The following is a 24,968-nucleotide window of genomic DNA, read 5'->3' as shown; positions in this document are numbered from 1 at the left end:
TATTATGATCGCTCCGACCCAAGGGGCCTCGTACAACAAGATTGCTAATTAATCCTTTCTCGTTACATAATACCCAGTCTAAGATGGCCTGATCTCTGGTTGGTTCCTCGACATATTGGTCCAGGAAACCATCCCGTAAACACTCCAGGAATTCCTCCTCCACAGTATTGTTACTAATTTGGTTGGCCCAATCTATATGTAGATTAAAGTCACCCATGATGACTACTGTGCCCTTATTGCACGCTTCTTTAATTTCCCTTTTAATGCCATCCCCAACCTCCACCTTACTGTTTGGAGGTCTATATACCACTCCCACTAATGTTTTTTTCCCCTTAGTATTTCTCAATTCTACCCATGCAGATTCCACATCATCAGAGCTAATATCCTTCATTACAATTGTGTTAATCCCTTCTTTAACCAGTAATGCTACCCCACCTCCCTTTCCTTTTTGCCTATCTTTCCTGAATATTGAATACCCCTGGATGTTGAGTTCCCAGTCTTGGCCATCCTTGAGCCACGTTTCCGTAATCCCAACCAAATCATATCCGTTTAACTCTATTTGCGCAGCCAATTCATCCACCTTATTACAAATGCTCCTCGCATTAAGACACAAAGCCGTCAGGCTTGTTTTTTTAACGCTCTTAGACCTATTAGAATTATTTACTGTGGCCATGTTTGATTTAAACCGTTGATTTCTCTGACTGCCACTTTTGTTTTTCTCCTTCCTATCTTTTGCTTTTATCCCTGTTTCCCTTTCCTCTGTCTCCCTGCTCAGGTTCCCAACCCCCTGCCATTTTAGTTTAAACCCCCCCGAACAGCACTAGCAAACACTCCCCCTAGGACATCGGTCCCGGCCCTGCCCAGGGGCAAACCGTCCCGTTTGTACTGGTCCCACCTCCCCCAGAACCGGTTCCAATGTCCAAGGAATTTGAATCCCTCCTCCTTGCACCATTCCTCTAGCCACGTATTCATTTGAAATATCCTCCTATTTCTACTCTGACTAGCATGTGGCACTGGTAGCAATCCTGAGATTACTACCTTTGAGGTCCTATTTTTTAATTTACCTCCTAACTCCCTATATTCTGCTTTTAGGACCTCATCCCATTTTTTACCTATATCGTTGGTGCCTATGTGCACCACGACAACTGGCTGTTCACCCTCCCCCTCCAAAATGTTCTGCAGCCGCTCCGAGACGTCCTTGACCCTTGCACCAGGGCGTCCTCCTGTGTTCCCATAGCCTGCAGGACTTCCTTCCAGTTCTCCTCTCAGCCTCTCGAAGTGTACCGTTCGGCTGAATTTGAGTCAGTTTGCTGCTGAATTGCCCACCCACTTTCTCATCATATCTCTGAGAAACTTCAATTGCATGACCCACACCTCGATGCGAACAATGCTGAACTCCCAAACCCTCTCTAAAATTCTCGACATCCAGAAGCATCCTTGCCGGCCCCCTCTGTACCCACTCAAGGGGGCAGTGAGCCCCTTCTAACAGTCCCCTTTAATCCTCAATGTGTATCGCACTGGCTCGCTGCCCGACACCCTCTCCGCATCCCTTCAGCCTCGCTGCATTGAGGTCACTGCCCGGCCTCCGACTTGAAGGCATAGCTTCCGAAGACCTCGAACCCATGGACCTCTCATCTGCCCATCCACCCCCCCATCCCTCCCCCACAGTCTGCCCCACCCACCTACAATCTGTGAGCTGCTGAGGACCTGAAGCTTGGCGTCGTTCCTTGGCACCCATGGAAGGCTGCGGCCCTGGGCACGGGCAATCCCGATGTCTGTCACTTTACCACGGCGGGGCACTGTGACGTCACAGAGGTTGGTCAGCCAGCCCAGCTTTGTGACTTCATAAGGTGCCCAGACCCTCCCCTCCCCCCACCCCCAGCCCCCCTCACTGGAGCAGCGGTCAATGCAACATAGGGGAAATACCCCTGCAGTCAATTGCTTCGTTTGCACATATACAGCCCGCACTGCAGGATTTATACAAGAGAGGCGGCAAACAAAAAAATAAAGCAACTCACTTGGGAACAGACGAGGAACCCATCCTCACCCACGCCAGCTGACGTACAGGTAAACCTTATCGTGTTACTCCAACAAGCAGACCAGGTGTCACGGTGCGTGAGATACACTGTCCTTTCCCCCTCTGGGACCGGGTGTCACAGTGCGTTAGATACACTGTCCTTTCCCCCTCTGGGACCGGGTGTCACAGTGCGTTAGATACACTGTCCTTTCCCCCTCTGGGACCGGGTGTCACAGTGCGTTAGATACACTGTCCTTTCCGCCTCTGGGACTGGGTGTCACAGTGCGTTAGATACACTGTCCTTTCCCCCTCTGGGACCGGGTGTCACAGTGCGTTAGATACACTGTCCTTTCCCCCTCTGGGACTGGGTGTCACAGTGTGTTAGATACACTGTCCTTTCCCCCTCTCGGACCGAGTGTCACAGTGTGTTAGATACACTGTCCATTCCCCCTCTGGGACCAGGTGACACAGTGCGTTAGATACACTGTCCTTTCCCATTCTGGGACCAGGTGACACAGTGTGTTAGATACACTGTCCTTTCCCCGTCTGGGACCGGGTGTCACAGTGTGTTAGATACACTGTCCTTTCCCCGTTTGGGACCGGGTGTCACAGTGCGTTGCATACACTGTCCTTTCCCGTTCTGGGACCGGGTGTCACAGTGCGTTAGATACACTGTCCTTTCCCCCATCTGGGACTGGGTGTCACAGTGTGTTAGATACACTGTCTCTTCCCCCTCTGGGACCGGGTGTCACAGTGCGTTAGATACACTGTCCTTTCCCCCTCTGGGACTGGGTGTCACAGAGTGTTAGATACACTGTCCTTTCCCCCTCTGGGACCGGGTGTCACAGTGTGTTAGATACACTGTCCTTTCCCCGTCTGGGACCGGGTGTCACAGTGTGTTAGATACACTGTCCTTTCCCCCTCTGGGACCGGGTGTCACAGTGTGTTAGACACACTGTCCATTCCCCCTCTGGGACCGGGAGTCACAGTGCTTAAGATGCACTGTCCTTTCCCCCTCTGGGACCGGGTGTCACTGTGCGTTAGATACACTGTCCTTTCCCCCTCTGGGACCGGGTGTCACAGTGTGTTAGATACACTGTCCTTTCCCCCTCTGGGACCGGGTGTCACAGTGCGTTAGATACGCTGTCCTTTCCCCCTCTGGGACCGGGTGTCACAGTGCGTTAGATACACTGTCCTTTCCCGTTCTGGGACCGGGTGTCACAGTGTGTTAGATACACTGTCCTTTCCCCCTCTGGGATCGGGTGTCAGTGTGTTAGATACACTGTCCTTTCCCCCTCTGGGACTGGGTGTCACAGTGCGTTAGATGCACTGTCCTTTCCCTCTCTGGGACCTGGTGTCACAGTGCGTTAGATACATCGTCCTTTCCCCCTCTGGGACCGGGTGTCACAGTGCATTAGATACACTGTCCTTTCCCCTCTGGGACTGGGTGTCACAGTGCGTTAGATACACTGTCCTTTCCCCTCTGGGACCGGGTGTCACAGTGCGTTCGATACACTGTCCTTTCCCCGTCTGGGACCGGGTGTCACAGTGCGTTAGATACACTGACCTTTCCCCATCTGGGACCGGGTGTCACAGAGTGTTAGATACACTGTCCTTTCCCCTCTGGGACCGGGTGTCACAGTGCGTTCGATACACTGTCCTTTCCCCCTCTGGGACCGGGTGTCACAGTGCGTTAGATACACTGTCCTCTCCCCCTCTGGGACCGGGTGTCACAGTGTGTTAGATACACTGTCCCTTCCCCCTCTGGGACCGGGTGTCACAGTGCGTCAGATACACTGTCCTCTCCCCCTCTGGGACCGGTGTCACAGTGCGTTAGATACACTGTCCCTTCCCCCTCTGGGACCGGGTGTCACAGTGCGTTAGATACACTGTCCTCTCCCCCTCTGGGACCGGGTGTCACAGTGCGGCAGATACACTGTCCTTTCCCCCTCTGGGACTGGGTGTCACAGTGCGGCAGATACACTGTCCTTTCCCCCTCTGGGACCGGGTGTCACAGTGCGGCAGATACACTGTCCTTTCCCCCTCTGGGACCGGGTGTCACAGTGTTTTAAATACACTGTCCTTTCCCGCTCTGGGACCGGGTGTCACAGTGCGTTAGGTACACTGTCCCTTCCCCCTCTGGGACCGGGTGTCACAGTGTGTTTGATACACTGTCCCTTCCCCCTCTGGGACCGGGTGTCACTGTGTGTTAGATAGACTGTCCTTTCCCCCTCTGGGACCAGGTGTCACAGTGTGTTAGATAGACTGTCCTTTCCCCCTCTGGGACCAGGTGTCACAGTGCGTCAGATACACTGTCCTTTCCCCCTCTGGGACTGGGTGTCACAGTGCGTTAGATACACTGTCCTCTCCCCTCTGGGACCGGGTGTCATACTGCGTTAGATACACTGTCCTCTCCCCTCTGGGACTGGGTGTCACAGTGCGTTAGATACACTGTCCTTTCCCCCTCTGGGACCGGGTGTCGTACTGCGTTAGATACACTGTCCTCTCCCCTCTGGGACCGGGCGTCACAGTGTGTTAGATACACTGTCCTTACCCCATCTGGGACCGGGTATCACAGTGTGTTAGATACATTGTCCTTTCCCCCTCTGGGACCGGGTTTCACAGTGTGTTAGATACACTGTCCTTTCCCCCTCTGGGACCGGGTGTCACAGTGTGTTAGATACACTGTCCTTTCCCCCTCTGGGACCGGGTTTCACAGTGCGTTAGATACACTGTCCTTTCCCCCTCTGGGACCGGGTTTCACAGTGTGTTAGATACACTGTCCTTTCCCCCTCTGGGACCGGGTTTCACAGTGTATTAGATACGCTCTCCCTTCCCCTTCTGGGACTGGGTGTCACAATTTGAGTAGATAGAGAGAAACTGTTCCCATTGGCAGAAGGGTCGAGAACCAGAGGACACCGATTTAAGGGGATTGGCAAAAGAACCAAAGGCGACATGAGGAAAACTTTTTTACACAGCAAATGGTTATGATCTGGAATGCACTACCTGAGAGGGTGGTGGAGGCAGATTCAATCGCGGCTTTCAAAAGGGAATTGGATAAGTACCTGAAGGAAAGAAATTTACAGGGCTACGGGGAAAGGACGGGGGAGTGGGACTAGGTGAAGTGCTCTTGCAGCGAGCCGGCACGGGCTCGACGGGCCGAATGGTTTCTTACTGTGCTGTAACCATTCTACGATTCTAGGCCAGCCAGCCTAATGTCGGTGGTGGGGAAACATTTAGAGACAATAATCCGGGACAAAATCAATTGGTGTCTGGAAAAATATTGGTTAATAAATGACAGCCATCATGGGTTTTTTGAAGCTGAATTATGTTTGACTTACTTGATTGAATTCATGGATGAAGTAACAGCGAGGGTTGATGTTGTGTATAATGGTATGTTGGCCTTCATAGTGAGAGGGTTCGAGTACAGGAACAAGGATGTCTTGCTGCAGTTGTACAGGGCCATGGTGAGACCACACCTTGAGTATTGTGTGCAGTTTTAGTCACCTTATCTGAGGAAGGATGTTCTTGCCATGGAGGGAGTCCAGCGAAGATTCACCAGACTGATACCTGGGATGGCAGGAATGATGTATGAGGAGAGATTGGGTCGATTCGGCTTGTACTCGCTGGAGTTTAGAAGAATGGGAAGGGATCTCATTGAAACTTATAAAATTCTAACAGGACTCGGCAGACTAGATGCAGGAAGGATGTTCCCGATGGTCGGGGAGTCCAGAACCAGGGGTCACAGTCTAAAGATAAGGGGTAAGCCATTTAGGACAGAGATGAGGAGGAATTTCTTCACCCAGAGAGTGGTGAACCTGTGAAATTCTCTACCACAGAAGGCAGTTGAGGCCAATATATTAAATATATTCAAGAAGGAGTTGGATATATTTCTTAAGGCTAAAGGGATCAAGGGATATGGGGAGAAGGCAGGGACAAGGTACTGAATTTGGATGATCAGCCATGATCTCATTAAATGGCGGAACAGGCTCGAGGGGCCGAATGGCCTACTCCTGCTCCTATCTGCTATGTTTCTACATGGACTTTCAAAAGGCGTTTGACAAAGTACAACATAATTGACTTGTTAGTAAAACTGAAGGCCACGGGATTAAAGGCAGAGTGGCAGCATGGATACAAACTTGGCTAAGGGGCAGAAAGCAGAGTGTAGCGGCGAACGATTGTTTTTCAGACTGGAGGAAAGTATACAATGGTGTCAGCCAGGGGTCAGTATTAGGACCACTGCTTTTCTTGATATATATTAATGACCTGGACTTGGCTATACAGGGCACAATTTCAATACTGCAGATGAAATGAAACTCGGAAAGGAAGTAAAACAGCGAGGAGGACAGTAACAGACTTCAGGCGGCCATAGACAGACTGGTGAAACGGGCAGGCACAGGGCAGATGCAGTTTAACACAGAAAAGCGATACATTTTGGTAGGAGGAATGAAGATAGGCAGTATAAACTAAAGGGTACAATTTTAAAGGGGGGTGCAGGAAGAGAGCAACCTGGGGGTGTCTGTGCACAAATCTTTGAAGGTGGCAAAACAAATTGAGAAGGCTGTTAAAAAAGCATACGGGATCCTTGGCTTTATAAATAGAGACATCGGGGGAAAAATTCAGTTGGTTTGCACCTCCCCTTAGCGCCTTAAGAGGGCGCTAATGGGACGCAAAGCAACTAGCGCCTCTGCGCGGCGATGTTTGCGCCGCTTGCGAAATTAACTAGACATTTTGCGGCGGCGCTAAACATTACCGCCACGATCTCCTGCGCTGGCAGATCGTGACGTCAGTCGCTCCCCGGACCGGATATTGAATGGTGCTCCCTGCCTTACCACCTGCCGCTAGCAATGACAGGTTGAGGGGAGCGTTTTGCAGTCAGGAAGGGACTGGGGGAGCGCTACTTAAAGGCGACCGCTTCCTGCCTTTTTTTGTTGGTGACATTTTTGCACCACGCATTCTGAGAGAGAGAGAGGCTTCTGGAGAGATTCAACGCTGTGTGAAGAGTTTTGGGTACTGAGCAGCACTTTGCAGGTTCATTTTGATTTGCCCTTCCTTGTATCGATTTAGAAGACTGTGGGGGCTGCACTCTGAGCTCTTTCCCTGGTCCTCTCCATTGTTCTTTCCAGCAGATTTGATGTACAGGTCTCTCCAGGCCGAGATTCAAGGCTGCAATGAGCAGGATGTGGATGGAGAGCAAGATCGACCCTCCCCTTTAAGAACTGGCCGGCGCCATTGTGTCTGTGTTCCATTGCTGACTGACATCACATGAGCTTCACCAGCGCTCTGAGGTAGCCCCTCGCTCCTCGGCCTTTGCGCCTTAAGACAGGTGTGAAGCGCCTGATTTAGCGCTCCAATCAACTCCGGGGGCGATAAAAGCCAAGTTTGCATTTGGAGGCGATAATTAGCGCCAGGCGCTAAACTTTGCGCACGGCCGATAATCGCACCCCAAATGGGACGATACCAAATTTTTCCCCCATAGAGTACAAAATCAAGAAATCATCCTAAACCCTTTATGGTTAGGCCCCAGCTGGAGTATTGTGTTCCAATCTGGGCACTTTAGGAAGGATGTCAAGGCCTTGGTGAGAGTGGAGAGGATATTTACCAGAATGGTACCAAGGATGAGGGACTTCAGTTATAAGAACATAAGAAATAAGAGCAGGAGTAGGCCATACGGCCCCCCGAGCCTGCTCCACCATTCATAACAAGAAATAGGAGCAGGAGTAGGCCATACAGCCCCTCAAGTCTGCTCCACCATTCGTAACAAGAAATAGGAGCAGGAGTGGGCCATACAGCCCCTCAAGTCTGCTCCACCATTCATAACAAGAAATAGGAGCAGGAGTAGGCCATACGGCCCCTCGAGCCTGCTCCGCCATTCAATAAGATCATGGCTGATCTTCGACCTCAACGTCACTTTCCCGCCCGATCTCCATATCCCTCGATTCCCCTAGAGTCCAACAATCTATCGATCTCAGCCTTGAATATACTCAAAGACTCAGCATTCACAGCCCCCTGGGGCAGAGAATTCCAAAGACTCACAACCCTCTGAGTGAAGAAATTCCTCCTCATCTCGGTCTTAAATGACCGACCCCTTATCCTGAGACTATGCCCCCTATTTCTCGACTCTCCAGCCAGGGGAAACAACCTCTCAGCATCTACCCTGTCAATCCCCTTCAGAATCTTGTATGTTTCAATCAGATATGAGCATAAGAACATAAGAAATAGGAGCAGGAGTAGGCCATTCGGCCCTTCAAATCACCTCTCATTCTTCTAAACTCCAGAGAGTATCGGCCCATTCGACACAATCTCTCATCATAGGACAGCCCTCTCATCCCAGGAATCAATCCAGTGAACCTTCGTTGCACCGCCTCCAAGGCAAGTATATCCTTCCTTAGATAAGGAGACCAGAACTGTGCACAGTACTCCCGGTGTGGTCTCACCAAGGCCCTGTACAGTTGTAGCAAGACTTCCTTACTCTTATACTCCAACCCCCTTGCAATGAAGGGCAACATTATGCTGAGAGACTGGAGAAGTTGGGATTGTTCTCCTTAGAACAGAGAAGGTTAAGGGGAGATTGACCAGAATGGTTCCAGGGATGAGGGACTTCAGTTATGTGGAGAGACTGGAGAAGCTGGGATTGTTCTCCTTAGAGCAGAGAAGGTTAAGGGGTGATTGACCAGAATGGTACCAGGGATGAGGGACTTCAGTTATGTGGAGAGACTGGAGAAGCTGGGATTGTTCTCCTTAGAGCAGAGAAGGTTAAGGGGAGATTGACCAGAATGGTACCAGGGATGAGGGACTTCAGTTATGTGGAGAGACTGGAGAAGCTGGGATTGTTCTCCTTGGAGCAGAGAAGGTTAAGGGGAGATTTAATAGAGATGCTCAAAATCATGAAGGGTTTTGATCGAGTAAATAAGGAGAAACGGTTTCCAGTGGCAGGAGGGTCAGAAACAAGAGGACACAGATTTAAGATAATCAGCAAAAGAACCGGGGGGCGGCAGGGGTGGGCAGGGGAATGAGGAGAAATGTTTTGACGCAGTGAGTTGTTGTGATCGGGAATGCGCTGCTGAAAGGGCGGTGGAAGCAGATTCAATAGTAACTTTCAAAAGGGAATTGGATAAATACTTGAAAAGGGAATGTGCAGGGGGTGGGGCGGTGTGAGGAGTGAGACTAATTGTATAGCTCTTTCAAAGAGGCACGATGGGCCGAATGGCCTCCTCCTATGCTGTGAGATTCTAGGATTCTATTTCATTCCTTACTGGGTGCAGGTTGTCAGCAGGAAACTGACTCGAAGTTTCAGCAACACCTTGGCCTAGAAATTCAGTTGCGTTCGCCAGCCGTTAACGCCATAAGAGGGGTAGATTTCGAGCACTAGGCACTTAGCGCCCGGGCGCAGGCCGATCTGCGCCTACGCCCAACATCAGTTGACATTTAGCGCCGGCGCAAAGTGTTTGCGCCCGCTCAGCTGCGCGCGCAGCTTATGACGTCATTTCGTCGTGCAACGCTGTTTGTGCGCCCCAAACCGGAAATTCAGTGGCGCCCGCCCAATGTGGGCGTGGCGCTGTTAAGAACTGTGAAGTGGAACGCAGCAGAGGCCCTGCGGGCCTCGGGGAGCGCTAATTAAAGGGCACTTAGACTGAACTATAAAGGCCAGCCATTTTGCTGCAATGACTTTAGTGCTTTGGATTTCTGGACAGAGACCAAGGAACAGACCTTACTGACTTGGGACAACATAGGAGAGGTATTTTTGGCTTCTGGCCAGAGCTTGGAAATTTGACTCATTGTGATTTCACTGTTTGCAAGTTTATTATGGGGGCTGCATGGGGTTCCAACCCTCAGTTCCAGCATTATGTGCGAAGGGCTCGCAGACGCTGTGTGAGAGGGCCAGCCATGCCTAGACGCAGAGGGGCCATCAGGCGTCGGCAACGTAGGCCTTACCCACTCAGGGAATACCGGCAGCAGGTGTCCTACCTCACCATGACTGCCGCGCATTGTGTTAAGAGGCTGCGCTTCAGAAGGGAGGTGGTTGCAGAGATCTGCCAGCTGCTTCACAGAGATCTGCGTCCACAGCTGATGTGCAGGACGTCTCTGTCGGTGGAAGTGAAGGTCACGGTGGCTCTGAACTTTTATGCAAGCGGCTCCTTCCAAGCCGCTGCTGGGGACATAGCGAACATCTCCCAGTTCGCCGTGCATCGCTGCATCCGGCAGGTCACCGATGCCCTTTTCGCAAGGAGACACCAATTCATCTCCTTCCCCATGACCCTAGAGAGGCAGGAGCAGCGTGCAGTCGGTTTTGCCAGGATCGCCGACTTCCCCATGGTGCAGGGCGCCATTGACTGCACGCATGTGGCTATGCGGGCACCTATCGACAATGCCGAGGATTACCGCAACCGGAAGGGCTACCATTCCCTCAATGTACAGCTGGTGTGTGACCACAGGCAGCGCATCCTAGCTGTCAATGCCCGCTTTCCAGGAAGCAGCCACGATGCATTTATCCTGCGCCAGACTACTGTGGCTGACATGTTCGAGGCACAGCCTCCACCAAGGGGATGGCTTATTGGGGACAAGGGCTACCCTTTGTGTACATGGCTCATGACCCCGCTCCGCGCGCCCAGGACCCCTGCTGAGGAGGCATACAACGAAAGCCATCAAGCCACAAGGAACATCATAGAGCAAACGATTGGCATCCTCAAGCAACGGTTCCGCTGCCTGGATCGTTCCGGCGGATCTCTACAGTATTCGCCGGATAGAGTCTCCCAGTTCGTCGTCGTTTGCTGTATGCTGCACAACCTGGCTATCCGCAGGACTCAGGCACTGCCACCTCACGTTGGACCACCACCTCAGGAGGACGAGCAGGAGGACCATGAGGAGGAGGAGGAGGAGTACCAGCCCAGGAGGGAGCCACAAGGTCCAAGGGCCGTCCGCCGGCGGCTTATTGAACGACACTTCTAGGGCCCCTGTCAGGGAATGGCTTGTGGCAATGAACGCACCTGAATGCAGCCGCTCCGCAAGCCCTCAGCCGGTTAACGCAACAACCACTTGAAACATGACACCTGGACAAGCTGAATAAATAAAAAGCTTTATTTAACAAACTCAGGGCCCTTCCCACATGAAACAGAAAAACAGACAAGACCCCCAAAAAACAGTCAAAAACATATCTCACTCCCAGAACCTGGGGAGGAATAACAAAACTTGTCAATCCAATTGGCCTTCATCCTCAGCCTAACCAAGACAAACCCCCCCCCCACAACAGAACACAAACACACCCATATAAAAAAACAGTTGCCTTCATCTTCGGCCTTACCAAAATAAGCCCCCCCCATACAGAACACAAACACCCCCATATAAAAAAACAGTTGCCTTCATCTTCGGCCTTACCAAAATAAGCCCCCCCCATACAGAACACAAACACCCCCATATAAAAAAACAGTTGGCAACACCCTCTACTTGGTGTGCCGAGAGGGCGAGTCCTTGTGCAGGCTTCTCCGGCCCCTGCCCGACCTGTTGCTCCGCCTCAACCTGGGCCCTGTGGGTGTTGCAAGGCTGGGGGAAGGCTCCTGAGGGGCACAATGCGTGACGGCAGATGCCCTTGGGGGTCGGCCTAGACGAGGTCCGGCCCTGGAGGGGCCGGCTGCTGACTGCTGCAGCTGTGGCTGGGCAGCATCAGTCTCTGCAGCAGCTCGTCGCAGCTTGGCTGGGGGAGTGGCAGTGGCGGCTGCAGCAATGGGGGCAAGCTGGCTGATGCCAGGCGCTCGCTGGTCGCCAGAGACACTGGCACTCGGCCGGGCTGGCACTGCAGCAAGCGCAGCAATCTGGTGAAGGCCAGACCGCTGTGCTGCAGCAGGGCGGCGGGTGCCCTGGCGATGCCTCCGTGACACAGCGAGTGTGGCAGAAGTGAGTGCCCGAACTGCCCTGGTCTGTGCCCGCATCAGACCAGCCAGCGTCTGCACGGCACCACTCAGGAACTCTCGACTCGCGTCCTGTGCTGCCGCGAGTTGGTCGACACCCCTGGCCTGTGAGTCCCCGAAATCGGCCACACTATGAGCCAGGGACTCAATGGCCTGAGGCAACTGTCCCACAACCCCCATGAACTCGGTGTGGCGCTGCTCCGAGTCCGCGGACATTTCATCAAGGAGGCGCACCTCCTGGGCGAGGACCGTCTCCGGACTGGAGGCCGGACTCTCCCTCTGGGGAGAAGGCCGCCGAGCTGCCCGGCCCTTCCCGCGTGCCTGGACGCCACTGGGCCCAGCAACTGCCCTCCCCTGCAACACTTCCCCCCTCTGGGGAGAAGGCCGCCGTGCTGCCCGACCCTTCCCGCGTGCCTGGACGCCACTGGGCCCAGCAACTGCCCTCCCCTGCAACACTTCCCCCCTCTGGGGAGAAGGCCGCCGTGCTGCCCGACCCTTCCCGCGTGCCTGGACGCCACTGGGCCCAGGAGCTACACCCCCCTGCAACACTTCCCCCTGGCTCTCCTCCAGGCAAGACGTCTCCCCTCCATTGCCATCCCCTGGCGCGGATGAGGGTTCCCCCGATGTGCCGCCTTCCTCTTGGTCCTCGTCGTCCTCCTCTTCCGAGGGACTGGCAATCTCAGCTTCAGGGACCTCCTCCTCACCAGCTGAAAGCAGGAAGGCACAAGAGTAGCTTTAGAGTGAGGACAGGGCGTCAGCGAGGGAGGCATGAGTGGTGGCATTATGCGCATTGGTGGGACAGTGGCAAAGAATGTAGATCTGAAGCGCAAGGGGAACGAGAGAGGTGCAAACGGTCATGTCCTTACCATTGGGGCCCAGCACAGGGTCGGCATCTCCAATAGCTACGGGGCCAACCACCCGGGCACGCATGAGTCGAGCCACGCGCTCCTCCAGGTCACTGAGCTCCTGGAACTGGACACGGCCTCCCCCGGTGACAGTCCGGCTCTTCAGATTCTGCGCCAGCTTGTCCTGCAAGAGAAAGGACGGCCTCTAAGTACAGTGTGGTGCCCTGTTGTTGTGTGCACTGCCTCCCATGGTCGAATAGCTTGGCCAGTGTGGTGCCCTGTTGTTGTGTGCACTGCCTCCCATGGTCGAATAGCTTGGCCAGTGTGGTGCCCTGTTGTTGTGTGCACTGCCTCCCATGGTCGAATAGCTTGGCCAGTGTGGTGCCCTGTTGTTGTGTGCACTGCCTCCCATGGTGGAATAGCTTGGCCAGTGTGGTGCCCTGTTGTTGTGTGCACTGCCTCCCATGGTCGAATAGCTTGGCCAGTGTGGTGCCCTGTTGTTGTGTGCACTGCCTCCCATGGTGGAATAGCTTGGCCAGTGTGGTGCACTGTTGTTGTGTGCACTGCCTCCCATGGTCGAATAGCTTGGCCAGTGTGTGAAGTGCAGAAAGTGCTATTGATGATTATGCCAGTGCCATAGCTGCGGGAGGAGGGCTGCCCATTAGCTCTTTGAGGTCCCTTTGCCCATAATGTGAGGTGCACATGCAAGGATGAGGAGGACACTGGAAAGGGTACTCACCCTGACAATCCAAGTGAGGTCGTTGTACTTCTTGCGGCATTGGTCCGCACTCCTGGGGACATCGCTGGTGGATGACACCCTGTGGGCGATTTCCCTCCAGGCTCTCCTGTACTGCCTCCTGGGAGCCTTCTTGCCACTGTCCGGGCACAAGATCTCTTTTCTTTTCCAAACCCCTAAGCAGCACCCTCAAAGCATGCTCTGAGAAGCGCTGCGCTCGTTCACGGGCCTTCTGCATGGCTTCAGGCGCTATTTGGGTCCACCAGCAGTGTTCAGGCCTAGCTGCAGGGCTCCACTATCCAGGGCGTGGCAGCAGACAAAGTCGACCCTTCCCCCTTTAAGAGCTGGCCGGCGTCAGGGTGTCTGCTGTCAATCAAAACATGACCGCACCTGCGCTGCGCCCGGCCTCGGCGTTATCAGTCCGCATCGCCGGATTAGCGCCTGAAGATAGGAGTGCAACGCCAGTTTCAGCGCTCGCCCAAACTCCTTGGCCAAAGCTACTGAATATCGGCGAAGTGGCCTCCACTTTCCGGCGGGCGCTAAATTTAGCGCCCGCCCGACTTTACCGCCCCAAAAGTGGCGCGACTGAATTTCTAGGCCCTTATATTTATGTAGTGCCTGTCACGTAATAAAGCGTCCCAAGGCGCCGCACAGGAGCGTTGTGAAAAAAAAAGACAAAATTTGAGACTGAGCCGTGTAAGGAGATGCTAGGGCAGATGGCCAAAACCTTGGTCGAAGAGGTAGGTTTAAGGAGCAATCTTAAAGGAGGAAAGAGAAGTTATCCACTTTGGTCGTAAAAATAGAAAAGCAAAGTATTTTTTAAATGGTGAGGGAGATTGGGAAATGTTGGTGTTCAGAGGGACCTGGGTATCCTTCTACATGAATCACTGAAAGTTGACATGCAGGCACAGCAAGCAATTGGGAAAGCACAATTACAAGAGAATTTGAGTATAAAAGAGTAAAGACGTCTTACTGCAATTATATCGGGCCCTGGTGATACCACACCTGGGCTATTGTGTACAGTTTTGGCCTCCTTCCCTAAGGAAGGATATACTTGCCATAGAGGGGCAACAAAGATTCACCAGACTGGTTCCTGGGATGGGGGGATTGTCCGATGAGGAGAGATTGAGTAGACTCGGCCTATGTTCTCTAGAGTTTAGAAGAATGAGAGGTGATCTCATTGAAACATACTAAATTCTTGCCGGGCTTGACAGGGTAGATGCAGTGAGGATGTTTCCCCCGGCTGGGGAGTCTAGAACCAGGGGTCACAGTCTCAGGATAAGGGGTCGGCCATTTAGGACTGAGATGAGGAGAAATTTCTTCACTCAGAGGGCGGTGAATCTTTGGAATTCTCTTCCCCAGAGGGCTGCGGAGGCTCAGTTGTTGAGTATATTCAGAACAGATCGATAGATTTTTGAATATTAAGGGAATCAATGGACATGGGGATAGTTCAGGAAAGTGGAGATGAGGTAGAAGGTCAGCCATGATCTGATTGAATGGCGGAGCAGGCTCGAGGGGCCAAATGGCCGACTCCTGCTCCTATTTCTTATGCTCTTATGTTCTTATGAGAGGCAGACAGATTTAGGGAGAGAATTCCAAAGCTTAGGACCAAGGCAGCTGAAGGCACGAACGCCAATGGTGGGACGATTAAAATCGGGGATGTACAAAAGGCCATAATAGGCGGCACGCAGAGCTCTAGGGGATTATAGGGCTGGAGGAGATTACAGAGATAGGGAGGGGGCAAGGCCATGGAGGGATTTGAAAACAAGGCTGAGAATTTTTAATTCGAGGCGTTGCTTAACCGGGAGCCAATGTAGGTCAGCGAGCACAGGGGAGATGGGCGAACAGGACTTGGTGCCAGTTAGGACACGCTTAGAATGCAACAGGATGGCTGATAGGAGAACTGGAAGGGATGTCCCACAGGGTGATAGGAACAGAAGGAGGCCATTCAGCCCCTCAAACCTGTTCCACCATTCAGTCAGATCCTGGCTGAGGTAATCTGAACTCCATCAACCCGCCTTGGTTCCGTATCCCTTAATACCCTTGCCTAACAAAAATCTATCCATCTCAGTTTTGAATTTTTTAATTGGCCCTCGGCCTCCACAGCTTTTTGGGAAAGAGAGATCCAGATTTCCACTGCCCTTTGTGTGAAGAAGTGCTTCCTGACATCACCCCTGAACGGCCTGGCTCTAATTTTAAAGTTCTGCCCCCTTGTTCTGGACTCTCCCCCACCAGAGGAAATAGTTTCTCTCGATCTACCTGATCAACTCCTTTAATCATCTTAAACACCTCGATTAGATCACCCCTTAAACTGCTACAAGGGAATACATGCCAAGTCGATGCAACCTGTCCTCAGAATCGCATAGCAAAGAAGGCGGTCATTCGGCCCATCGTGACTATGCCAGACCGGTAGTAGAGCGATCCAATTAGTCCCACTCCCTCTGCTCTTTCCCCACTGCTCTTTAGATTTTTTCCTTTCAGGTATTAATCAAATTGCCTTTTGAAAGTTACTATTGAATCTGCTTCCACCGCCCTTTCAGGCAGCGCATTCCAGATCACAACAACTCGCTGCACAAAAAAATGCTTCCTCGTGTCGCCTCTGGTTCTTTGGCCGATCACCTTCAATCTGTGTCCTCTGGTTACCCACCCTTCTGCCACTGGAAACAGTTTCTCCTTGTTTACTCTATCAAAACCGCTCATGATTTTGAACACCTCTATTAAATCTCTCCTTAACCTTCTCTGCTTCAAGGACAACAACCCCAGCTACTCCAGTCTCTCCACATAACTAAAGTCCCTCATCCCTGGTACCATTCTGGTCAACCTCCTCTTAACCTTCTCTGCTCTAAGGAGAACAATCCCAGTTTCTCCAGTCTCTCCCCATAACTGAAGTCCCTCATCCCTGGTACCATTCTGGTCAATCTCCTCTTAACCTTCTCTGCTCTAAGGAGAACGATCCCAGCTTCTCCACATAACTGAAGTCCCTCATCCCTGGTACCATTCTGGTCAATCTCCCCTTAACCTTCTCTGCTGTAAGGAGAACAACCCCAGCTTCTCCAGTCTCTCCACATAACTGAAGTGCCTCATTCCTCGAACCATACTGGTCAATCTCTCTGCACCCTCTCCAAGGCCTTGACATCCTTCCTGAAGTGTGGTGCCCAGAATTGGGTACAATACTCCAACTTAAACACCTCGGTTAGATCAGCTCTTAATGTTCTATATTCAAGTATGTATATATTTATAATATATGTTGGTGGTGGTCTCTAGGACAAGGGGACACAACATTAAAATCAGAGCCAGGCCATTCAGGAGAGAAGTTAGGAAACACTTCTTCACACAAAGGCTGGTAGAGGTGTGGAACTCCCTCCCACAAGAAGCAGTGGATGCAAGCGCAATTGATAACTTCAACTTTGAGATGGATAGTATTTTGCTAGCCATTAGGGTATGAAGGAATATGGATATGGATATCTTAAATGAAAGAAAGACTTGCATTTCGACAGCACCTTTCACGACCACTGGACGTCCCAAAGCGCTTCACAGCCAATGAAGTACCTTTTGAAGTGTGGTCACTGTTGTAATGTGGGAAACGCGGCAGCCAATTTGTACACAGCAAGCTCCCACAAACAGCAATGTGATAATGACCAGTTAATCTGTCATTGTTATCTTGATTGAGGGATAAATACTGAGCAGGACACCGGGAAGAACTCCCCTGCTCTTCCTCAAAATAGTGCCTTGGGATCATATAGGTCCACCTGAGAGGGCCGACAGGGCCTCAGTTTAATGTCTCATCCGAAAGATGGCACCTCTGACAGTGCAGCACTCCCTCAGTATCGCACTGGAATATCAGGCTGGATTGTATGCGCTCAAGTCTCTGAAGTGAGACTTGAACCCACAACTATTCATGACTCAGAGGCGAGGGTGTTACCAACTGAGCCACTGGCTGAACCAAATATACTTAGGATACAGATCAGCCATCATCTCATTGAATAGCGGAACAGGCCTGAGGTGCTGAATGGCCCAGTCCTGTCCAATGTTCCTATAGGGAGGGAGGAGAGTGTGTAGGAGATGGGGATGTAGGGAGAGTAGAGTGTGTCGGAGATGGGGATGTAGGGAGGGGGAGAGTGTGTAGGAGATTGGGATGTAGGGAGGGGGAGAGTGTGTAGGAGATGGGGATGTAGGGAGGGGAGAGTGTGTAGGAGATGGGGATGTAGGGAGGGGGAGAGTGTGTAGGAGATGGGGATTTAGGGAGGGGGAGAGTGTGTAGGAGATGGGGATGTAGGGAGGGGGAGAGTGTGTAGGAGATGGGGATGTAGGGAGGGGGAGAGTGTGTAGGAGATGGGGATGTAAGGAGGGGGAGAGTGTGTAGGAGATGGGGATGTAGGGAGGGGAGAGTGTGTAGGAGATGGGGATGCAGGGAGGGGGAGAGTGTGTAGGAGATGGGGATGTAAGGAGGGGGAGAGTGTGTAGGAGATGGGGATGTAGGGAGGGGGAGAGTGTGTAGGAGATGGGGATGTAGGGAGGGGGAGAGTGTGTAGGAGATGGGGATGTAAGGAGGGGGTGAGTGTGTAGGAGATGGGGATGTAGGGAGGGGGAGATTGTGTAGGAGATGGGGATGTAGGGAGGGGAGAGTGTGTAGGAGATGGGGATGTAGGGAGGGGAGAGTGTGTAGGAGATGGGGATGTAGGGAGGGGGAGAGTGTGTAGGAGATGGGGATGTAGGGAGGGGAGAGTGTGTAGGAGATGGGGATGTAGGGAGGGGAGAGTGTGTAGGAGATGGGGATGTAGGGAGGGGGAGAGTGTGTAGGAGATGGGGATGTAGGGAGGGGAGAGTGTGTAGGAGATGGGGATGTAGGGAGGGGAGAGTGTGTAGGAGATGGGGATGTAGGGAGGGGGAGAGTGTGTAGGAGATGGAGATGTAGGGAGGGGGAGAGTGTGTAGGAGATGGGGATGTAGGGAGGGGGAGAGTGTGCAGGAGATGGGGATGTAGGGAGGGGGAGAGTGTGTAGGAGATGGGGATGTAGGGAGGGGGAGAGTGTGTAGGAGATGGGGATGTAGGGAGGGGGAGAGTGTGTAGGAGATGGGGATGTAGGGAGGGGGAGAGTGTGTAGGAGATGGGGATGTAGGGAGGGGAGAGTGTGTAGGAGATGGGGATGTAGGGAGGGGAGAGTGTGCAGGAGATGGGGATGTAGGGAGGGGGAGAGTGTGCAGGAGATGGGGATGTAGGGAGGGGGAGAGTGTGTAGGAGATGGGGATGTAGGGAGGGGGAGAGTGTGTAGGAGATGGGGATGTAGGGAGGGGAGAGTGTGTAGGAGATGGGGATGTAGGGAGGGGAGAGTGTGTTGGAGATGGGGATGTAGGGAGGGGGAGAGCGTGTAGGAGATGGGGATGTAGGGAGGGGAGAGTGTGCAGGAGATGCGGATGTAGGGAGGGGGAGAGTGTGTAGGAGATGGGGATGTAGGGAGGGGAGAGTGTGTAGGAGATGGGGATGTAGGGAGGGGGAGAGTGTGTAGGAGATGGGGATGTAGGGAGGGGGAGAGTGTGTAGGCGATGGGGATGTAGGGAGGGGGAGAGTGTGTAGGAGATGGGGATGTAGGGAGGGGGAGAGTGTGTAGGAGATGGGGATGTAGGGAGGGGGAGAGTGTGTAGGAGATGGGAATGTAGGGAGGGGGAGAGTGTGTAGGAGATGGGGATGTAGGGAGGGGGAGAGTGTGGAGGAGATGGGGATGTAGGGAGGGGAGAGTGTGTAGGAGATGGGGATGTAGGGAGGGGGAGAGTGTGTAGGAGATGGGGATGTAGGGAGGGGAGAGTGTGCAGGAGATGGGGATGTAGGGAGGGGGAGAGTGTGTAGGAGATGGGGATGTAGGGAGGGGTGAGTGTGTAGGAGATGGGGATGTAGGGAGGGGTGAGTGTGTAGGAGATGGGGATGTAGGGAGGGGAGAGTGTGTAGGAGATGGGGATGTAGGGAGGGGAGAGTGTGTAGGAGATGGGGATGTAGGGAGGGGGAGAGTGTGTAGGAGATGGGGATGTAGGGAGGGGGAGAGTGTGTAGGAGATGGGGATGTAGGGAGGGGGAGAGTGTGTAGGAGATGGGGATGTAGGGAGGGGCGAGTGTGTAGGAGATAGGGATGTAGGGAGGTGAGAGTGTGTAGGAGATGGGGATGTAGGGAGGGGAGAGTGTGTAGGAGATAGGGATGCAGGGAGGGGGAGGGTGTGTAGGAGATGGGGATGTAGGGAGGGGGAGAGTGTGTAGGAGATGGGGATGTAGGGAGGGGGACAGTGTGTAGGAGATGGGGATGTCGGGAGGGGGAGAGTGTGTAGGAGATGGGGATGTAGGGAGGGGGAGAGTGTGTAGGAGATGGGGATGTAGGGAGGGGGACAGTGTGTAGGAGATGGGGATGTAGGGAGGGGAGAGTGTGTAGGAGATGGGGATGTAGGGAGGGGAGAGTGTGTAGGAGATGGGGATGTAGGGAGGGGGAGAGTGTGTAGGAGATGGGGATGTAGGGAGGGGGAGAGTGTGTAGGAGATGGGGATGTAGGGAGGGGGAGAGTGTGTAGGAGATGGGGATGTAGGGAGGGGGAGAGTGTGTAGGAGATGGGGATGTAGGGAGGGGGAGAGTGTGTAGGAGATGGGGATGTAGGGAGGGGGAGAGTGTGTAGGAGATGGGGATGTAGGGAGGGGAGAGTGTGTAGGAGATGGGGATGTAGGGAGGGGGAGAGTGTGTAGGAGATGGGGATGTAGGGAGGGGGAGAGTGTGTAGGAGATGGGGATGTAGGGAGGGGAGAGTGTGTAGGAGATGGGGATGTAGGGAGGGGAAGAGTGTGTAGGAGATGGGGATGTAGGGAGGGGGAGTGTGTGTAGGAGATGGGGATGTAGGGAGGGGGAGAGTGTGTAGGAGATGGGGATGTAGGGAGGGGGAGAGTGTGTAGGAGATGGGGATGTAGGGAGGGGGAGAGTGTGTAGGAGATGGGGATGTAGGGAGGGGGAGAGTGTGTAGGAGATGGGGATGTAGGGAGGGGGAGAGTGTGTAGGAGATGGCGATGTAGGGAGGGGAGAGTGTGTAGGAGATGGGGATGTAGGGAGGGGGAGAGTGTGCAGGAGATGGGGATGTAGGGAGGGGGAGAGTGTGTAGGAGATGGGGATGTAGGGAGGGGGAGTGTGTGTAGGAGATGGGGATGTAGGGAGGGGAGAGTGTGTAGGAGATGGGGATGTAGGGAGGGGGAGAGTGTGTAGGAGATGGGGATGTAGGGAGGGGGAGAGTGTGTAGGAGATGGGGATGTAGGGAGGGGGAGAGTGTGTAGGAGATGGGGATGTAGGGAGGGGGAGAGTGTGTAGGAGATGGGGATGTAGGGAGGGGGAGAGTGTGTAGGAGATGGGGATGTAGGGAGGGGGAGAGTGTGTAGGAGATGGGGATGTAGGGAGTGGGAGAGTGTGTAGGAGATGGGGATGTAGGGAGGGGGAGAGTGTGTAGGAGATGGGGATGTAGGGAGGGGGAGAGTGTGTAGGAGATGGGGGTGTAGGGAGGGGGAGAGTGTGCAGGAGATGGGGATGTAGGGAGGGGAGAGTTTGTAGGAGATGGGGATGTAGTGAGGGGGAGAGTGTGTTGGAGATAGGGATGTAGGGAGGGGATAGTGTGTAGGAGATGGGGATGTAGTGAGGGGGAGAGTGTGTAGGAGATGGGGATGTAGGGAGGGGGAGAGTGTGTAGGAGATGGGAATGTAGGGAGGGGGAGAGTGTGTAGGAGATGGGGATGTAGGGAGGGGAGAGTGTGTAGGAGATGGGGACGTAGGGAGGGGAGTGTGTGTAGGAGATGGGGATGTAGGGAGGGGAGAGTGTGTAGGAGATGGGGATGTAGGGAGTGGGGGAGTGTGTAGGAGATGGGGATGTAGGGAGGGGGAGAGTGTGTAGGAGATGGGGATGTAGGGAGGGGAGAGTGTGTAGGAGATGGGGATGTAGTGAGGGGGAGAGTGTGTAGGAGATGGGGATGTAGGGAGGGGAGAGTGTGTCGGAGATGGGGATGTAGGGAGGGGAGAGTGTGTAGGAGATGGGGATGTAGGGAGGGGAGAGTTTGTAGGAGATGGGGATGTAGGGAGGGGAGAGTGTGTAGGAGATGGGGATGTAGGGAGGGGGAGAGTGTGTAGGAGATGGGGATGTAGGGAGGGGGAGAGTGTGTAGGAGATGGGGATGTAGGGAGGGGAGAGTGTGTAGGAGATGGGGATGTAGGGAGGGGGAGAGTGTGTAGGAGATGGGGATGTAGGGAGGGGGAGAGTGTGTAGGAGATGGGGATGTAGGGAGGGGGAGAGTGTGTAGGAGATGGGGATGTAGGGAGGGGGAGAGTGTGTAGGAGATGGGGATGTAGGGAGGGGGAGAGTGTGTAGGAGATGGGGTTGTAGGGAGGGGGAGAGTGTGTAGGAGATGGGGATGTAGGGAGGGGGAGAGTGTGTAGGAGATGGGGATGTAGGGAGGGGGAGAGTGTGTAGGAGATGGGGATGTAGGGAGGGGGAGAGTGTGTAGGAGATGGGGATGTAGGGAGGGGGAGAGTGTGTAGGAGATGGGGTTGTAGGGAGGGGGAGAGTGTGTAGGAGATGGGGATGTAGGGAGGGGGCGAGTGTGTAGGAGATGGGGATGTAGGGAGGGGTAGAGTGTGTAGGAGATGGGGATGTAGGGAGGGGGAGAGTGTGTAGGAGATGGTGATGTAGGGAGGGGGAGAGTGTATAGGAGATGGGGATGTAGGGAGGGGCAGAGTGTGTAGGAGATGGGGATGTAGGGAGGGGAGAGTGTGTAGGAGATGGGGATGTAGGGAGGGGGAGAGTGTGTAGGAGATGGGGATGTAGGGAGGGGAGAGTGTGTAGGAGATGGGGATGTAGGGAGGGGGAGAGTGTGTAGGAGATGGGGATGTAGGGAGGGGAGAGTTTGTAGGAGATGGGGATGTAGGGAGGGGGAGAGTGTGTAGGAGATGGGGATGTAGGGAGGGGAGAGTGTGTAGGAGATGGGGATGTAGGGAGGGGGAGAGTGTGTAGGAGATGGGGATGTAGGGAGGGGAGAGTGTGTCGGAGATGGGGATGTAGGGAGGGGGAGAGTGTGTAGGAGATGGGGATGTAGAGAGGGGAGAGTGTGTAGGAGATGGGGATGTAGTGAGGGGGAGAGTGTGTAGGAGATGGGAATGTGGGGGGGGAGAGTGTGTAGGAGATGGGGATGTAGGGAGGGGGAGAGTGTGTAGGAGATGGGGATGTAGGGAGGGGGAGAGTGTGTAGGAGATGGGGATGTCGGGAGGGGGGAGTTTGTAGGAGATGGGGATGTAGGGAGGGGGAGAGTGTGTCGGAGATGGGGATGTAGGGAGGGGGAGAGTGTGTAAGAGATGGGGATGTAGGGAGGGGGAGAGTGTGTAGGAGATGGGGATGTAGGGAGGGGGAGAGTGTGTAGGAGATGGGGATGTAGGGAGGGGGAGAGTGTGTAGGAGATGGGGATGTAGGGAGGGGGAGAGTGTGTAGGAGATGGGGATGTAGGGAGGGGGAGAGTGTGTAGGAGATGGGGATGTAGGGAGGGGGAGAGTGTGTAGGAGATGGGGATGTAGGGAGGGGGAGAGTGTGTAGGAGATGGGGATGTAGGGAGGGGGAGAGTGTGTAGGAGATGGGGATGTAGGGAGGGGGAGAGTGTGTAGGAGATGGGGATGTAGGGAGGGGGAGAGTGTGTAGGAGATGGGGATGTAGGGAGGGGGAGAGTGTGTAGGAGATGGGGATGTAGGGAGGGGAGAGTGTGTAGGAGATGGGAATGTAGGGAGGGGGAGTGTGTGTAGGAGATGGGGATGTAGGGAGGGGGAGAGTGTGTAGGAGATGGCGATGTAGGGAGGGGAGAGTGTGTAGGAGATGGGGATGTAGGGAGGGGAGAGTGTGTAGGAGATGGGGATGTAGGGAGGGGGAGAGTGTGTAGGAGATGGGGATGTAGGGAGGGGGAGAGTGTGTAGGAGATGGGGATGTAGGGAGGGGAGATTGTGTAGGAGATGGGGATGTAGGGAGGGGAGAGTGTGTAGGAGATGGGGATGTAGGGAGGGGAGATTGTGTAGGAGATGGGGATGTAGGGAGGGGAGAGTGTGTAGGAGATGGGGATGTAGGGAAAAGAAGTCCATACAACCTGCCCTTGTAAGTTAATCCTTTTAGCCGCGGCATCGTTCTGATAGTGGGCAGTTTCGCTCTGACCCCAGCCGTCAAGCAGAAGGTGATAGCCAGAGCAGTCGCCGATGGCGATGTGTCCAATTGTAGTCCCTCCCGCCCCTCAGTGTCTCTCTCTCTCGCTCTCTCTCTCTCTCTCTCTCTTTGCAGGGCCATGACGTTCTACCAGCTGTGGGGACGATGGAACCCCTTGGACGAGTGCTTTGCCTGGATCCGGGAGAAGGTGCCCTCCAGCCGGAGCGGCGAGGCCAAGGGAGCACCGGCCGGCCAGGGAGGGGAGGGGGAGGAGGCGGCCTCCCAGCCCACCGTCTACCGCCGGGTCAACAAGCTGGCCAAGCCCCGGCCGGGCAGGGCCTTCAACCCGGTCATCGGGCGGCCCATCCAGCTGCCCGACTTGGCCTCCAGCGCCCGCAAGGACGACATCACCAAAGTGCTGCAGACCCTGCAGCTGATCCGGGCTCGGAGCGGAGGGGCCATGGCCGAGACAGGGCGCGACCATCTCACCTACACCCAGTACGCAGACTAGAGGAAGGAGAGAGAGATATTTAAAACGCAGCATGAGAACAGGATAAGGAGAAAAAAAAAATAACCCAACCCCTCCCCGCCAACAAAAAAAAATCAAAAAGAGCACATCTCGCTGGTCTGGTCTCGTAATAAAAGGTCCCTTTTATTAACGATTGGTAGAAGTTGAGTACAATTATTGAGAGTTTGATTCAGTAAGCAACACCAGCTGCCATAGACAGCGGTGAACGTCATTCTGTTAGCTACACGGTCCTTCCAACTCCCTCCGTCAGCCATCCCAAACAGACATAGTTACACGACCACTGCACTGTCCCATCAAACACTCCCAGGGCAGGTACAGCACGGGTTAGATACAGAGTAAAGCTCCCTCTACATTGTCCCATCAAACACTCCCAGGGCAGGTACAGCACGGGTTAGATACAGAGTAAAGCTCCCTCTACATTGTCCCATCAAACACTCCCAGGGCAGGTACAGCATGGGTTAGATACAGAGTATAGCTCCCTCTACACTGTCCCATCAAACACTCCCAGGGCAGGTACAGCACGGGTTAGATACAGAGTATAGCTCCCACTACACTGTCCCATCAAACACTCCCAGGGCAGGTACAGCATGGGTTAGATACAGAGTAAAGCTCTCTCTACACTGTCCCATCAAACACTCCCAGGGCAGGTACAGCATGGGTTAGATGCAGAGTAAAGCTCCCTCTACACTGTCCCATCAAACACTCCCAGGGCAGGTACAGCACGGTTTAGATACAGAGTAAAGCTCCCTCTACACTGTCC

At 53.8% G+C, this 24,968-nt stretch overlaps 1 protein-coding gene across 1 annotated transcript; it reads left to right on the top strand.

Annotated features, from left to right (window-relative positions):
• Nucleotides 1-1,892: 1,892 nt before the first annotated feature.
• On the top strand, nt 1,893-24,337 carry LOC147095459 (uncharacterized). The gene is made up of 2 exons (XM_085973957.1): nt 1,893-2,067; nt 23,815-24,337. The coding sequence occupies exon 2, from the start codon at nt 23,819-23,821 to the stop codon at nt 24,188-24,190; it is 372 nt and encodes a 123-aa protein (XP_085830083.1). The 5' UTR covers nt 1,893-2,067; nt 23,815-23,818; the 3' UTR covers nt 24,191-24,337.
• The last annotated feature ends 631 nt before the right edge of the window (nt 24,338-24,968 follow it).

Source organism: Somniosus microcephalus, unplaced genomic scaffold (genome assembly GCF_052327205.1).
Source record: "Somniosus microcephalus isolate GS21.2 unplaced genomic scaffold, FLI_Smic_1.0 unresolved_chr1, whole genome shotgun sequence".
Classification (NCBI taxonomy): Eukaryota; Metazoa; Chordata; class Chondrichthyes; order Squaliformes; family Somniosidae; genus Somniosus; species Somniosus microcephalus.
Note: the sequence above shows the minus strand (reverse complement) of the source record. Positions and strands in the feature narration are given on the sequence as shown.